General features: G+C 39.6%; 1 protein-coding gene across 2 annotated transcripts in view; it reads right to left on the bottom strand.

Moving 5' to 3' along the window:
• mylk4a (myosin light chain kinase family, member 4a) overlaps positions 1-12,995 on the bottom strand; it is a 32,182-nt gene extending 19,187 nt beyond the window's left edge. Inside the window, exon 1 of one of the 2 annotated variants that reach the window (XM_088347120.1) lies at positions 12,645-12,995. In XM_088347120.1, the coding sequence (XP_088203246.1) occupies positions 12,645-12,803 (159 nt within the window). In that variant the 5' untranslated portion in view covers positions 12,804-12,995. The remainder of the gene's footprint in view (positions 1-12,644) is intronic. The other variant, XM_088347111.1, reaches the window with a different exon arrangement.
• Between the last annotated feature and the right edge of the window lie 341 nt (positions 12,996-13,336).

Genomic DNA, 13,336 nt, shown 5'->3' on the forward strand with positions numbered 1-13,336 from the left:
GCATTAAAACCATCTGTTGGATACTTGCAGTAACAAGTTTCCCTTTAAGTAATAACATTATCTAAGAACCACTTTTGACTTTTTCAGATTTTGAAAATGATCTTTATTTGTTGTGAAATATGATTTTCAATGTTTGGCAGATCTGACAGTGTTGGTTGTGTAAAACAAAAAAGTGTCAGTAATTATTGCGAGCTAGTTCTCATAACATTCTGTTAAGTTGTTATTTAAAGATATTAGCTTAGTAGTCAGCCCTTTAGCTTCTTTGAAATGTGAGTTGTAATGTAAACAATTAGCTTGTGATTTTAGCGTATGAACTTGTAATAGTCATCAAATGAATTTACTAAATTAGTTACCGTGCAATTATCACATAGCTCACTGTCCCATTGGGAAAATTAGTTAGCATCTTTGCCATTATTGTTAGCAAATGAGATAATATACTAAGCGAGCAAGATGAATGTTACAATTGACTCTAAAACTCAATGGTTTCAACTGCTAAGTTCTCACAAATGCATCATATTCTATAAAAGAAGTAGGTTGTGCGTCTTAAAATTCTTGTGTAAGACGTACTTTCAAAGAACATAACTTGCATAGGAATCATTTGCTACCATTTATATTAGTTTAGGTCAAGTGTATCAAATAGAAAAACAGTTTTTGCGAGGCTTAACCTGGGCTGAGTGCCAAGGTAGCAGACATACAAAATTGTCCTTAGAGTAATATGCAGGTGGTCAGATTGAAGGCCATCTAGTATCGCGAAACTAAATCGTGCCTATAACCTGTTCTGGACATGAAAAAGTGACACGTTGTAAATTACAAACTATTAAGGGAATGCGAAAAGGGGCCCTCAATTCCATCTGTCTTCGCAGTACATACAGTGCAGTGAGATGATTGGTCTACCAGCTGTAAAAAGCAATAGCTGACACCAGTGATTTATCAAAAGCCTGCTCACTGACAAACACATCCACTGATAACCACCGGGAAAGAGCTAATTTTATCTACAGCGCACTTCGAAGATAATCCACGTGCCCTCTAAAACACATTGTATGCGAGTGTATACAAACACACTCGCCTCACAGGGCAGAAACAGAAGCAAAGCCTTGCCGACATTCTGTAGACACCAAAGTCGACGCGATTGAAATAATCGTAAATCCAGAGTTAGCTTAGCGTCCGTGTGGCTCGCTCGAGCCGGCGCGATGACACTCGATGATGTCGGAGGCGAGCGGGGCGTCAACTGACCCCGAACAATTTTGCCACACTGTAGCGGTTCGAGCCAAGATCTGAGCTCATGGGTGCAGCAGGCCGTGAGAGGGGGTCTGGCAAACCGATCCCAGGAGCTCAAGTCTGTATTAAAGTGCGTCATTTGACTCTTATCGAATTAGCGACGAAGTTGGCTTTCTTAAACTGGTCATTTTTAAATGTGCCTCGGTTGTTCGCGTCCTTTGTCACTTCCTGGCCGCTCCTATTTACGATGACAGCGGCAGGAAAGAACAAGCTCCTGTGACGTGACGGAAACATATTGGGCATCCATCTCGCCAGCGGGGATAGATAGTTACACTCACACCTTCAGTGGCTTGCCAACAGATGACAGACGGCGAAGGACGTTTGCCGCATGTCGTGTCAATTTGAGAGGCATGGAACTTTGTTGCCGCATGGAACAATCCAGTCCCTTGCAAATATGGAGTAATGTTTCACTTCCTTTGTTTTTTTTCATGCTAGTGACATATCACGGTTCACGGATCCCTTAATCGCCTGAGTTGCCGGGGCACCACTTGCTGAGTGTGTCTTGGGCAAGTACAGCCTGGCGACGCCCATCCTTTCAGTTGTTGTTTTTTGTTTTTTTTCTCCCTCACATTAAACAAACAGTACTGGTTTATATGGTTACCAGTAGCAGGAGAGTAATCCTGAGTAATCCTGATACAGAACCTTCATCATCTGATCACCGTTGGTTTTTGGTGTAAAACGTAGGAAATAATGTAAATGTTCCTCTATCAGATGGCTTAAAATAAAATTAGATTTTATTTGATGTACTTAAGTATCTGAGTATAATTAAATTAACTCCTGTTAAAGTTAAATTTTATTTTCGGATTATCCGTCCATTATCAGCACCACTTATCCTCAGTAGGGTCACGGGGGTGCTGGAGCCCATCTCAGCCATCCTCGGGCAGTGGGCTGGGGACACCCTGAACTGGTTGCCAGCCAGTCTCAAAGCACACAGGGACAGACAATTCACTCGCTCATTCACACCTAGGGACAATTTGGACAGGGCAATTAACCTGAAACATATGTTTTTGGAATGTGGGAGGAAACCAGAGTGCCGGGAGAAACCCATGCAAGCACAGTAAGAACATACAAACTCCCCACAAGAACTTTGATCTCAGGACTTCAGAACTGTGCCGCACACGCGCTAACCACTGCGCCGCCTTATTGCCTGTTTTCGGATTATTTCAGAGAAAAATATAAGCAGGACAACAACAAATTGTATTGACTTATGCCTACTTTTCGTGCTCAACTTGTATCTCAGTACGCTCATTTGTTCCTTTCACTTGACAAACAATTAAAGTAATATGAGAAAAATAATCTTTAAAGGCGGGGTGCGTCGTTCAAGGTGTCCTAAAAAAAGTTTAAAAAGGTAAATATTTTCTTTCTTGATTATGCGTTAACAATGCCCAACTGAGTTCAAAAAGTCCTTATACTTTATCTTCCACCGCGCTTATTTTGCTTTTCTTACTTTATGTTATGGTATTATTGGTATTATTGTCAATACCAGCCTTTTGAAAGGTATTTGTACTCAATTGGTCACTGTTACAGGCAGCATGGCGGCGCAGTGGTTAGCACGTGTGCGGCACAGTTCTGAGGTCAAGAGATCGAACCTTCCTGTGTGGAGTTTGCATGTTCTCCCCGTGCTTGTGTGGCTTTCCTCTGGGCACTCCGGTTTACTCCAACATTCCAAAAACATGCATTTCAGGTTAATTGGCCGGTCCAAATTGTAGGTGCAAATGAGCAAGTGAATTGTCTGTCTCTGTGTGCCTTGCGACTGGCTGGCAACCAGTTCAGGGTGTCCCCTGCCCACTGCCCGAAGGTGGCTGGGATGGGCTCCAGCACCCCCGCGACCCTACTGAGGATAAGCGGTGCAGATAATGGATGGATGGATGGTTACTGATATCAATATCAGTTTCCTTACATTGACCACCTTAAAGCAAATCAGGATTCCGAAATTAAATGAATGGTAAATTCCCTTTAAACAAATGATATTTTAAGAAAAATATATTGTCTGAATTTAATTGTATTAGCATACGTTTCTCAGTACGCTAATTTTTATACTTTTAATTGAGAAACAATTATAGTGCAATGAGGAAAATCATCTTTAAAGGTTGGCCGGAACGTTGGAGGTGTCCTTAAGAAAAGTTACAGGTGAAATATTTTCTCCATCAACTATGGGTTGCATTAAAAATTTGCAGAGAGATTGGAATTTTACGGACTAATGGAATGCAGTATTAGTACCCAGAACTTCTCAACTTCTCATTTGATAATGTGAAGTAGATTATTTAAAATTACATGGAGATGTGTGGTCATCCTGGAAGGGGGATTACCTCATGTGCGGTCCGTTCTCAAGGTTTCTTCATTTTCCTCATGTTCAGGTTTTTTGAGTTTTTCTTTGCCCTCGTGTAGGTTTTAGATCAGGGAATGGTGTAATAATAGTCTGTAGTTTGCAATAATCTGTGGTCTGTGCAGCCCTATGAGACTAATAGTCGTTAAGAGCTATACAAATAAACATGACTTGACTTGACATGACATGTGTTTCTAGAATTCACATTTCAGTAGAGTCACACAGCAAAATAAAAATGACATTCATCTTGGGGTTTATTTTAATTGTCTCCCCGTATCACTGCCCTCCACATACCTCCACAGCCACTATACACAACAAAAACAACTTCAGATTGTTACTTTAGCATGTTTTTCAGAGTTCATTCCAGTCACTGTAATTAAAAGAGGTGTAAACCAACACTGAAATCGTTTTTTGATATTCCAGTTCCTTGATTTAGCCACACGGAGCATCGGGCTTCTGAGGGAGTACGTAAACACAACTGAGGCCGTTGAAAGTTTTGATAAATATATAGTATGTATCACTCGCTTGTTACAGTGAAACTGATGCCAAAGAAAGCAACAGTGACGACGTCTCGTCAGGGTTGCTATTCACCTTCTGTGCCAAAACGAGTCAAGTGTACGTCGGCATACGCAGGCGTGCACGTGTGCATACTACAAAAGAAGGTATAGTGTGGCACATGTTCAAACAGCTAAGCCATGGTGAATGTTCTTTGTGCAAATGTCACTGCAACAAAAACGGTATGCTGTACTATGCTTGAGCAAATGATTTACATTTTGGGGTCATAGTAAAAGGAAGGCAAACAAATTTTGAAAATATACCGTAGACGCTTATGACATCTCTCTCATATTTTCACATGTGGAATATTATGTTCTCGTTAGGGCATTTTCCCCACCATAAGACATGAACAAATTACTTTGTATGCCCAAAAATTTTAACTTTGCAGTGTTACTTCATATGGCGGGTAACATGTCTTATGATGCCTGACTACTATTGGTAAACGTCACGGCATCATGAAGATATTGGCAGAACTTCCTTCCACAATGATCCATTTCTCTTCTTTTAGTTCAGAATCTAGCTTCTACTCTAGGTCCCAAGACTTGCAAGATTGTAAAGGAATAAGCAAGAATATTATAAGAATGGACAGGAAGCTTGATGTAATAGGAAATAAGAACAAGGCACATGCATCTACCCCCACTGAAGAATGTGGGCACAACCAAATGACCATTGGGACATCAATTTTAATGACCATTCTGACGTATCCGTGCCCCTCTGCATCCACCCGCGCCTCCACTCTACCACCTCGAGTCAAAGCTAAGGTAAAATAAAATTGAATTTCCTTTACAAGGCCAGTAAAGAATATTGAATTCAGGGGAGTAGAGAGGGCATTAGGTTTTTTTTCCCCACTATGCGGCAATTTCAGTTTACGAGCCCCACCTAAGTGATTTTCATATCCCGGGGCTCTTCTATTTATTTATAACGGGAAAATTCCACATTTTCTAAGAATAAAATAAATATAAACTGCTTGTATTTATTTTTCTATTCCACAGGTGAACTATTGTTTTGTTTTTGGATTGTAACTTACGGAAAAATCTCCTTTTTTGGTCGTAACCTGCCAGACTCTGTGCTATCAAGCTATTTGGCAAAAGTTCAATGCGATCAGTTAAAAATGGAGCACGGCCTCCCGGTCGAAGAACAAAATGTCCCGGGAGGCCAAGGGCCACTGAGCCTCGTGGCTACTGTCCAGTCATCCTCGCTCCGTGGCCACGCGTGCCAACCCTGGCTCCGCTTTATCTCGGAAACTTGTGCACTCAGATGCGAGTGCGGCTGCAGTGAAACTTAATTCCGCACGCTAATTTCTTTCCAGTGTTCTTTTGCCATCATCCTGAGTGTTGTTTCTGCATGCTAGCATTACTTGCATTCAAAACTGCTAGATTGATTGGCTGGATGTGTTCCCAATTTTGCCACAAAGGTTTATAAATTATCAAATGTAAGCAAATGGCCTGGCGATACCCAGCTGAACATCGGATTTGGGTGCTTGGAATGGTCAGTGGTCGGGAGCTGCAGTACTTAATTTGGCCACCAGTAAACGTTAGAAGCCCCACCACATGAATGCGGATGTTTATCGATTTTGTTGGTATTTATTGGGGGTGCCTTTACACAAAACCTAGCTAAAAAAATTGAGGAGGCCTAAAGAATGAAGTATGTTTCAGCCGCTTTGGGGCCTATGAGTCACATATAAAAACATACACAATTCGAGAAGAATAAAGTAGTTTAGATTTAGATATATTAAATATTTCTTGAACATTGTTTATAATTAATTCACAACCGCTACTTTTGATCTCCAGTATAAACGATATACTTGTCCAACTTTGTCACTGAAACGTGTTTTGCAAACCACTATTGGTGTCACTCACTCTCTAGGTAAAATTGGGAAAAGATGTGATATTAGTGATATTAAGGCCACATCTGAGCCTTTCCACACCCTGTTTATCAAAATTGGTGTACTAATTGGGACATTTCTCAAAATCTACTCCCAAAACAAAATATTGTTCTACTGACAGAGAATTTGACCCTTTATTGTTTACTAATTTAAATGTATTATAACTTGCTGCACAGGTAAATTAAAAAAATACTGCAGTACCAAAAAATAAAAATAAAAAAATGAAAAAAATAAAATAAGATACAGAACAATTCTATTCTTATTTGTTTAGGTTGTTTTATGGAGAAAAGTTTTATAAAAAAATAAATAGAAAAAGTATCAAAAGTATTTGACGTGACAGATCATTTTGCTCATTACTTAATTAAAGTACACTTTTTCTTGTTTTAATAAAAATCAAAATACATAATATTTAAATAAAGAGAACCGTAAAATAAGAATAAAAATCATATGAAAATTATGTGCAAGTGTTGCAAGAAAATGTTACTAAATCTGATTATCCATCTTATTTCTGTATATTATTTGGAACTTAATATTTAAACAATGTTTTTGAGAGTTTTCGACCACATTGTAGATCAGTTAACTTGCCAGTCAGCCTTGCATCAGTTTCTGACACATAATTTGTGCATATGCTAACCTTTTGACACTAATAAAGCGGTAGATACCCGCACTCTATTTTTACGTGCAAAACACAATCCGTCTCCAGAATATAAAAAAAAACTACATTTTCATTCCATTTACATTGAATGGAATGTACCAAACCGGAAATCTAATGCCACCATTGGAGCAGTCTATTCACGCACAAAGGCTTAGTCTTGTTTAAAAAATACCAGCCACAAGTCAAAATCTTGTTGAAATTTGAAAAAGTCTTGGATTGTCTTGTTAGGGGATGAAACCCGGTAGTCCAACGCATAAAACCTTACAATAAAAACCCAACTTAGTTATTGATGTTGAAAGAAGGAAGATACTATTTTGGGTAAAATGATTGTAGCAATACATGTCAACAAAGTTTCACATGTTTTGATAGGAAGCTCCTGACAGCGCAGACTTCTTGATAGTTTTCTGAGCTAATAAAAAGCTTAAACTTTTATGGGACAGTAGGAATTTTTATGGCTACCTAAGATGCATTTATTTCTGGATCAAATCGTCCGCAATATTAAGCACACAGTAAAACATGGTTTAGTTACAATGAAGAAATCCAGTAAACTAAAAGCATTATGCAGGTTCTGCAAGTAAATGAGGGAAATGTCAATAGTTTTTAGGGTAAAATGTCATTTGCGATGTGAACCACCTGTGCCTGCTCATTTGGCGCCAACCACCGCGGGTTCTGATTGGCTCCCTGTTACTATTTGAACCCAATCCTGTCTGTCCCCTGTGGTCAGTCCGTCTGCGAACCTCAGTGTATACTAGGCAAGCCTTTTTTCGTCCCTGACTCCCACCTATCCTGTTTTTGCTCCCGTCTGTCTCTGGCTACGACCTGTTTTGATCCTGACCACGTCTGCTCTCCCGTCCCGGCTTACGACCTTTTTTCGTCCCCGACTGCGTCTACTCTCCCGTTCTGGTTTACGACTCGTTTCAGACCCTTACCATGCCTTGCTCTCCCAGTCCCGGCTACCGACCAGTTTTTCCGTCCCTGACACCGCCATCACTCGCTACGGAAAATCCACTTCCGTGTTCGGATCACGATCTGAGTACAAGAGCGACTTGCTTCCCGCGTCTAGTGAGCATCGAAACGCGGGCGCTGCCCTTCCACTTTCTTCCAATAAAATTATGAGAAATTGTTATTGCGACTGAGTCTACCCTGTGCGCTGGTAGCGACATAGAGGTCAATGGCGCCACCATTGATGATTGTTACAATATTGAAATATGTCGATTTCTTTATTCATAACTTTTTTATTTATTTAGTCGTAATGATTTAACTTCAGCTTTGTCAGCTCACTCATTTTGAGCGCAATACACAATGAGACACATGAAACATCAGTTCATGAGATGTGTAAACAAGCACATCCCTGAGTGTCACCATTGGAAATAGCATTCGGCAAACTCCATCTCATCCCTGTTAAACAGAATGTAATTCATCTATGCAGACAAGTTTGATTTTTGGATAACGACGCTATTGTCAGTATAACTGTCCTCAACCACTGTGCCGCGACACACTAGTGTGCCGTGAGAGATCATCAGATATGCCGAGAGAAATTATTCAATGTCACTTTTTAAAATTTTATAAAACATTTATAAATCATTTTCTGTACATATTATGTCATTGTCAAGTGTGTGTGCAGTAAAAACTGGGGGTATTACAAATTTTAATTGTAATTGTAACATACTGTGTCATTTTATAACATTTTTGGTTAATGGTATCCCGCAAGATTTTTTCAATGTAACAAAACGTGCCCTGGCTCAAAAAAGGTTGAAAAAAAAAAACTGCTCTACTCAACTGTGACACCCGTTCAATGTGTAACTTTCTTATAGATTTACAATTAGCTTATAACTGCCCTCTTCAAATAAGGAATGATGCAAAACCACCACAGCCTTTGCACAAGTGAATTTCAACAGTCCTTGCTTGTTGCTAGCTCAATTCTGCTCGGAATTTCTGCTCTCTAATAAAACCTTCAAAGGAACTGCTTTCCCATTTCCATCCATCTATTTTTTGTGCCGCTTATCCTCACAAGGGTAGTGTCGGTGCTATCTTCAGGCTGTGGGTAGGGGGACACCCTGAACTGGTTGCCAGCCAATCACAAACTACTCACCTACTACTCACTCACACTTAGGGGTCATTTGGACCAGAAGATTAACCTGACATGCAACCGGAGTGCCTGGAGGAAACCCATGCAAGCACGGGGGGAACATGCAAACACCGCACAGTAAAGCTGCAGTAGCTGGATTGAACCCTGGACCTCCGCATTGTAGGGCTGCACGCTAACCACCCAGCCGCCGTACCGCCTTAAACTGCATATCTTCAGTTATTTCGACCGACCTATCGTCTTCATCAGCTAAGTAACAAGGCTATCTTCCTTTTACAATGTTATACCATTGTTTTTGCAAGATAGCTACTATCTCGTGCATGCATACCATATGCAGATCTCTCAACTTATACGTTTTTACGTTTTTTTTTATCGTTTCAAATTGTGTATGCCATACAAAATATATTCTACAGGGAAAAAAATAATATACTGCTATGTACAATAAGCAACCCTAAATTTATTGAAAGTAGAGAAAAAACTAAAAAACGCTGAAAGAATTGCTCGTCTTGTTTATTTTTTCAATAAAATAAACTTGTTTACACATATTATTTCCATTTCATTCTACAAAGTATGCATTGCTTTGAGTAAATAGGTTTATCACTGCTTGATAAGGGGAATTGTAATTTTTAATAAGTGGAAAAATTGGTTGAAGTTGACAGGTATGCAAAGGTAGCAGCTGTTTTCTTATTTTGAATGTTTATATTCAACTTTGATTTGCTGGGTTGTGTTGCAATTGTGATTACATCATGATGCTATGCGTATACACTACTTGTCTCATCTCATCTCATCAGCCGTACCGCTTATCCTCATTAGGGTCGCGGGGGGGCTGGAGCCCATCCCAGCCATCTCCGGGCAGTGGGCAGGGGACACCCTGAACTGGTTGCCAGCCAATCGCAGGGAACACAGGGACAGACAACTCATTCGCTCATTCACACCTAGGGACAATTTGGACCGGCCAATTCAAAAATGCATGTTTTTTGGAACGTGGGAGGAAACCGGAGTGCCCGGAGGAAACCCACGCAAGCACGGGGAGAACATACAAACTCCGCACAGGAAGTCTGGAGCTGGATTTGAACCCACGACAGGTTCCCATGACATGAACTGTGCCGCACAAGCGCTAACCACTGCGCTGCCGTGCTGCCCCACTACTTGTCTATGGATGCAAAATGAGACTTTTAAGTTCAATGACAGAATGCAAGAGGCCACTTGAGAAGAGCTTAGTCGCATAGCGATGCATCTGCTGTGCTAAATGTCAATGTAGATCTCCTAAATGTCAAAGGAGGAACGGAAACAAGTGAACACGAGCGACCGGCGCTCCAAAGGCAGGAGCCCCAACTGCTGAATGAATCGAATGCTGGATTTAAAATTGTTTTACACTATTTTAGTTTTTGTGGATAACCTGTTAATTTTACCCATATCTTTATCTTTGCATATTTAGACGCAACAAAGAACCAGTAGTGTGACTCACTGGATGACAGTCAATGCATGTTACAAACTCCTGTTATGCTGCACTAGATCATAAATGCCAGTTGCATAATTAGCTCACGTTCAATTCTTCTAGCTGATGTGTAGAGTACGAGTGTAAATTACACAAAAGAACAAATTATACGGCCGCTAACTGCCAATACCTGGAAGAAGAGCCACAATGTGACCACAATTTAAATCTCTGTTACATTCATATTTCCTTTTACATTCTAAAGTAATGGATCATGCTCACATATAAGGCCGATACTAGTATAGACTGCCCTCTAGCGGCCGTTCAACTCACTCGGTTTTAAAGACATTTTCTTGTCGCTCATGTTTTTGGCTGTGCTTTGTTAATTTCTGAGATCAAATAAGATAATTTTCCTGGCCAAATCCTTTTTTTTCATGTTTTTATATTCTTCATCTGTTTTACAGTGTCCTACAACAAAGGAGGATACTAGTATAGCATACCGTCTGTTGTATTATACACTAACAATTGTGGTTTTTTTTTTCTTTTCGTTTTTGTTTATTTTACCATGTTAATTTTAGAAGAAATTGTGGATTACTGGTTAAGATATTTTGACACTTTTTAAATTGTCTTTTAATCCAATTCTATTTGAAAAGTATCTCCGTTGAATGAATAATAGAAAATTGCCTTTTTTTCCATTTGAAGTAAAATTAGCCTGTTTTTGCCCAAGTATAAATGATAGGCTACTTGATGGTGCCTGCATAATAATGGCTTCTTTCTTTTACTGTTTTTGTTATGGGGTTGTCTATATGAAATACATGTGTCTTTTGTGCCGGTTGAAAGTTAAATGACTGACCAAGCTATAAGAAAAAAAATGTGTATTTTTCTCATAATATTGGAATATATTTGTTAGGTTTTCAGTATGTTAAATTATGTTCACTATCTGAATGTGTCATTTTCACATTTTTCAGCATTCTATCAGTCCACCCATGCCTCGTAGCGGAATTTTTATTATTTGGGCCTTCCATCCGTTTAACTTTGATACCCCTGATTTAGAACACTGTAGGGACTGAAAGATACATTGAGGTGTCAAGAGATGAAAACAAGTAGTATATAAAATATGTGGATCAGCATAAGGTGCATTGTCTACCATTAAATGTTAATTAAAATAATGTTAGGGTTAAAATGATACAAATGTTATAGTAATTCCTCGCTATAACACCTCATGGATTTGCATGGTGTTTTGTACTCTGACTGGCTAAACAGTCCCGAGGATAGTAGTTTTTGGTCATAAATATATACATGTTTATATTATACAGTACCTTTATTTATTAAACGAATGCTTGGGCCTGTAAAAAGGGCATGTTTGATTTCAATGCATTGTAGAAGTTGTACAGAACCTTTTCGGTACCACCGATCGGTCTAAGGTCTGACAATATTCTTGATGCCCGGCCCAAAATAACATCTTTAATAATAACAATAATAGCAATAATTTGCATAAAACAAATGCGTAATCACTAGACCACTAGAGATGTAGATGGCTTAGAAAAAAAGCATTTGGTTTTATCTCTTATCACACTATTTTTGACACAGTACTGTCCTTAAATATTTTTTTAATGCAAAAAGCATGAGGAACAATACTGATACTACTAAAAATAAGCCTAAATCAACAATGTAATTACAAGACTATTGGGGATCTAGATGACATAGGAAAAGGCATTTGATTTTATCTCATCACGTAATTTTTACTCACGGCACCAGTGTATTATGTTGCTTTTGATGAACTATTTCCCATAATGCTTCATAACAATGTTGCTTAATGTGGCATTGTCAGTGAAAATAGTGTGATAATAAGATAAAATATAATGCATTTTCCTCTCATTCTCAATACAAACGGGTAGGAATCGGCGCTCTCACCGCCATGATCCGTGTTCGAGTCCTGGTGCAAATGTGGTTAGCGACATTTAATAACACACCCTTATTGCTCAATTACAGTATACTACCATAAAACATTAACATAACGCACACCTAAACTTGAGTTGTTTTGGGATAAGGAAAAGATGCGTGTGTACACAAAGAAATAAGCAAAAAATAAGCCTTTTCTTCCTTTGTGGCCCGGTATAGGTTCACAGCTCGATGGTTGCGGACCACTTATTTAGGGTATTTAATTGTGTAATAATTGGAAAAAAATGAAGGTTTCAATATCGTGGATATATGACAGGTTTATTTTGGAAACTGAAGCCCGCGAGAATCGAGGGATCGCTGAAATGGGAAACTCATTCATAACTATAAATACAGTGACACATTTCTATTGTACAACAATACTAAACCGAAAATAACAGGCTGGATAATAATTGATTATGGTCAACTCTTTCTGAATGTTTTCATCTGGAATTATGGGAATATATAAAGAATTTCCTGCCCTACCTCTGCGTCCTTCGATGATGAACCTCTAGTCCACCAAGACCAGATTGAATCCCCGTACTTGGTCCAAACTGTGACTACAGCCAGCACAAACATTACGCAGACCAGCCATACTGCCCAAATGCTGACAAAGTCCTCAAGCGCTTCGATTAGCCCCCACATATTCTCTCCTGTCCTCAACCTCCTCCTCTACCGCACTTGAGTTGTTATCTATTGGAGGACCTGATACGCACCGGCTGGAGAAGGAGTCTGGACAGTTTTGCGTGACGACTTTGAAGGATGACAGCAAGGTGTCGTGCATGGGAATAGTCGTGTAAAGAGCCTTAGTTAATTCGGTCATGATACCCCCCGCGTTCCCCCCCTGGCTGCTATCTGCACTTAGAGCCCAATGACGCTCAGTTTGTCCCTGTGACAAAAGAGTGACAGGTGCCACCCAGAGGCGTGTGACAGTTATGACGCGCGCGTCATCGCCACAAGAAAGTTGCCTTTTATTAAAACAAAACCCAAAACGTATCAAAAAGTGCAGACATGCATATTTGACTAAACGCTGACGATTGGAAACCAATTCAAGCAAGTGTGTCGAGTCCCAGTATACGCAGAGTTGGTGTTGTGATAACGCACGCGCACGACAAAACGTCGCAAAATCTCGTGTGAAAAAAAATACGATGGTATATTAGCATATAAACTTTTGACGT

The sequence above is a fragment of the Urocampus carinirostris genome, chromosome 1 (assembly GCF_059441175.1).
Source record: "Urocampus carinirostris isolate Australia breed hairy pipefish chromosome 1, RoL_Ucar_1.0, whole genome shotgun sequence".
NCBI lineage: Eukaryota > Metazoa > Chordata > Actinopteri > Syngnathiformes > Syngnathidae > Urocampus > Urocampus carinirostris.